This window comes from Psammomys obesus, unplaced genomic scaffold (genome assembly GCF_907164565.1).
Source record: "Psammomys obesus unplaced genomic scaffold, mPsaObe1.curated_primary_1811, whole genome shotgun sequence".
NCBI classification, from domain to species: Eukaryota; Metazoa; Chordata; class Mammalia; order Rodentia; family Muridae; genus Psammomys; species Psammomys obesus.
The window spans coordinates 1,652,601-1,656,888 of NW_026587382.1; the positions used below are offsets into that span (position 1 = coordinate 1,652,601).

General features: G+C 51.4%; 1 protein-coding gene across 1 annotated transcript in view; it reads right to left on the bottom strand.

Moving 5' to 3' along the window:
- Positions 1-66: 66 nt before the first annotated feature.
- Ankrd35 (ankyrin repeat domain 35) overlaps positions 67-4,288 on the bottom strand; it is a 17,321-nt gene continuing 13,099 nt past the window's right edge. The window contains exons 11-13 of the mRNA XM_055603799.1: positions 1,757-1,846; positions 1,513-1,578; positions 67-845 (exon numbers count right to left, since the gene is read on the bottom strand). Coding sequence (XP_055459774.1) covers positions 786-845; positions 1,513-1,578; positions 1,757-1,846 — 216 coding nt within the window. The 3' untranslated portion in view covers positions 67-785. The remainder of the gene's footprint in view (positions 846-1,512; positions 1,579-1,756; positions 1,847-4,288) is intronic.

Consider the following 4,288-nt stretch of genomic DNA (forward strand, 5'->3'; position numbering starts at 1 on the left):
TTATTATTATTATTATTATTATTATTATTATTATTATTATTATTATTATTTTACAGTTTTCTGCTTTATTTTCCATGGAGCTAGTTTTTACATCCACAATTCTGGTCTCATCTGCGCTGACTCCAGGGTCCAGGTTTTCAGGTCTGGCGTCCACGTGTCCATCGAAGCCTCACCCACACCGCCCCTAGTGGGCAATCCCCCACCTACGCACCCGCCCACCACAGCCTGATCGAGCCTCACTGTACCGGGCGATGCTCTTATTCCCCGCAAGAGGAGATGCACACAATTCTGCATCGTCACGCCCACCTCCCCAAAGGGGCGGCTTGTCTCTCCAGTCTGGGAAACAGGCTGCCACAAAGGAGTAGGAAGGAGACTGGGGGAGAGCCGGTTTTCGAATGAAAAGCCTGGGGTCTGAAAGTCCCGCCCTGCTGTCCCACCGCACCGCTGTCCCGTTACCCTGCACCTTCCGCCAGCCAAACGCTCCAGCGCTCTTCCCTGTCTGTTCTACCCACAGTCACTCCCGTTGGTCCTTCCTGTCAAGCCGCCTCCCCACAAGGTCCTGACTCCTCCTACTGACTCCCCACACTCCGTCTCCACAGTTGACTTTACCTTGAACGATCTATGCCCTAGGGGACACCCCAGCGTGAGCCACCCGAGAGGCAAAAGGAACCACCCCAGTCCTTCCTTAACGTCCTTTCTCCAAAGCCCCCCCGCCCCGTTACCTTCCACCCACAACTCACAAAAGGGAAATGCCATTGTCTCTGAGGGTACGCAGTGAGTCTGCCTCACTCCTGCATGCTGAGGATTCGAAGGAGGATCGTGTACACGTCTTGTTCCATGTAGCCCTGGGGGTGACAGGAAAGACAGGGAGGAGGATGATGAGCGGGTGGCTGTGGGGAAAGGCAGGGGAGGGGCAGCCTAGCAGTCATCACCTCTCAGAATCCCGTAATCCTTGACAAGTTCTCCTCAAGCTTGTCTGCTGTGTTATGGCTCTGGTTTGCAATACCTGTGACTGAACAGGGCTTCCTGCCTACAGGGCAAGTGCTCTGTCAATGAGCTAGATCCCTGACCTCATTTGTAACGTAAAATATTTAGCTTTTCTATGGCTGTCTTCCCGTCTTCACAAGGAAGGGAATGATGTCCGCTCTTCAGGATTGCTGTGAAGAGCAAGCTAGGGCTAGGAAGCAAACACCCGCTGCGTGATTGCAGCTCCACACTTCATCATCCCTAAGAGAGGGGCAGGGACCACCTACTCTGCCTTGATTGAGGCAAAGTCACCCCAGGAGAACCTGAGAGGGGTGTGGGGACAGGGAAAATCCTCACAACTGATGAGGGAACTGGAAGGAGAAGAAGAAACGCCTCCTCCTTCTACGCTCACACAGAGCCTCTTCTGCCACTGGGTCCAGGGGTCTGAAATAATGGCAAGTATGTATGAGAGAGAGGACGGGCAAGCGTGGCATTCCTGCCCCCAGCTCTGCACTTCCGCTTCCTCCCAGACTCCACCAAGCTCACCCGAGCAGCGTTCAGGAGATGATTCCTGTAGGTGGTGATGATCTCTTCGTGGTTCTTCTGGGAATCCTGGGAGAGAGCACACGTGGGTAGTCTCGTGCACACCCACCGTGCATGAGGAAAGGGGTAAGGCGAAGCTTCCTGGCCCATCACTGGTCCAGCCTGGCTAGCCTCCTGAAACTCCCTACTTCCGCTCCCGCCCACCTCATCCCTACCACCACCCACTTCCCTGTAGGCCAAAACAAACCTGCAGCTGCAGGGCGAGGTGGGCATTCTCCCCCCGGATTTCTAGAACTTCCTCTGAAAGCTGCTCCAGCTTCTTCAACAATTCCTTGATCTAAGGCCAAAGGGAGAGAAAGGGATGCGAGGGCTAAAGCTAGGTTTTAAGCCTAAATCACTGTGCTTAAGAGATCCATAAAACAAAAATGCCGGTGACCTGTGAGCCCCACCTGCCCAAGGACAGAGAGCTTCCTGGGATGCTGGGGCCATTGCTCATGTATACAAGCCACGTGTTTTCGCCTCTGCAAACAAGGCTGGTTTCCAACTGACAGAATGTGCTTGATCACACACAGGCGGGAGGTATGAAGGCAGGAAGGATGTCAGGATGTGTGTTTGCCCCAATTGCACAGAGACAGAAGTACATAGCCTTGGTAAGCAGCGAACATAACTGCCAGCCCCTCTCTGGGAACCCTGGGTATGGATCTGCCCAGTGTCCATTAGCCTGGCCTGCAACTCACTACCTAGACCAGGCTGGCCTCAGACTCACAAGGATCCTCCTGCCTTTGCCTGCACAGGACTGAGATTCAAGGCGGCGTGTGCTACCACAACTTTTGGCTGAGTACTTAACATGTGCCCCAAATTACCCTGAGTGTTTTATATTTTATGTGTCTGGTTGTTTTGCCTGCCTGAGTGGTGTTGGTGCCTGCGAAGGCCAGAATAAGACTTCAAATCCTCTGCAATTGGTGTTACAGATAGTTGTGAGTTACTAGGTGCATGCTGGGAACTGAACTGAGGTCCTCTGAAAGAGCAGCAAGCATTCTTGACTGCTGAGCCATTTGTCCAGGCCCAGTAAAGCAATTTCTTTTCTTTCTTTCTCTTTCTCGTTTTCCGGTGGTGGTGCTGGGGGATGAATCCAGGACCTGGCTCATGCTAGGAAGATGCTCTGCCATTAAGCCATATATCCTCAGGGGTATGAAAAGGCGGCTCAGCAGTTAAAAGTACTGGCTGCTTGTCCAAATTCCCAGCAACCACATGGTAGCTCACAACCATCTATAATGTGGCCTTATGCTCTTCTGGCATGCAGGTGTATATGCAGATAGAGCACTCATATACATGAAATAAATAAATCTCTTTTTTTTTTTAAGCCATAACGTCAAACTTTGTTTGAAACAGGGCTAGCCAGATATTTGGGTGAATCTCTGTGAGTTTGAGGCCAGCCTGGTCTACAAAGTGAGTCCAGGACAGCCAAGGCCATACAGAGAAATCCTGTCTCGAAGGGGGTGGGGGGAGGACTGGGTTTTGGAGAAGTTAAGTTGTCAGGCGGGGTACACAAGCCTTTGCTATCAAACTCAGGCAGAACCAGGCTGAGACCTTTGTGAGCTAAAGACCAGCCTGATTTACTTCTGTAGGCCAGGCAAGGTTTCATAGTGAGACACTGTCTCAAACAAAACAAAAAGTTGTCAAGATGGGTCCGCTATTCAGTTTATTTACCTTTTTGTTATCAGTGCTGAGGACGCAACCTAAGGCCTTCAGACATGCTGGGCAGTCAGTCTGCCGCTGAGCTGTATCTGCCAACCTGAGCTGTCAGCACCCACCCAGTGTGTGTGTGTGTGTGTGTGTGTGTGTGTGTGCGCGTGACATTCTTATTTACTGACTTTCTTGCCATTTATTCACAAAATGCCTCTTCCTTTAACTCCCTTCCATGGTGATGCCTACTTAGGACAACATTTCTCCTGTCAACACATTATACACCAGGTAGACATTCTTTCTGTTCTTCCATTGCTCTAAATTTGGACACATGTACACGGGAAGAAATCTGAATTCATTCATTTAGCCGGTAGCTCTATTACTTCTAGATCCCTTTGCTAATGGGTGGTTTAGAATATATAAAAGAAAGCTCTGTTACCCAACTGCTCTGAGAAAATGGTGGATTGGCTTTGCTTGGTGTCTCTGCGCGGCCTCGAGAGCCCAAGGTGGCTCGGAACTAGCTCTGAAGCTGAAGAGGGCCCTACACCTGGCTCCTGTGTCTGCCTGCTGAGTGTCTGCCTGCACGGTTCTCCACACCGTCCTTCTTGTTTTGTTTCGGGTTTTCCTTTGCTTTGCTGTACTTTTGGCCTGTGGAAATCGCTTGGAGGGCCCACGGCGAAGGGAGCAGGAGGGAAGGACAGCTACAGTTAACCCGTTAGCCTCTGAGCCAGCCCTGAACCTCGGTAAAACCACAGAGCTCATTACATGGCTGGGCTGGGCTAATACGGGATTAAGATAAAATAGTAATTGGCCTTGCTGTTCCCTCGTGGTAGCCCTGGGGGAGAGCTTCTGACTCTCGTGGTAGCCCTGGGGGAGAGCTTCTGAACTCCGAGTACCGAATTTTAGTGGCCACGCCCTCTCCTCGCCTGTAACAAGCTGCTTGTTTTTATCTCTTCTGTCTGTGCTCCACCTCAGTTCCAGTCTCAGCCCCAAACCTCTCCGGCCCTATTCCAGCACAGAGCTGTGCTTGCAAGCGCGCGCGCACACACACACACACACACACACACACACACACACACACACACACACACAC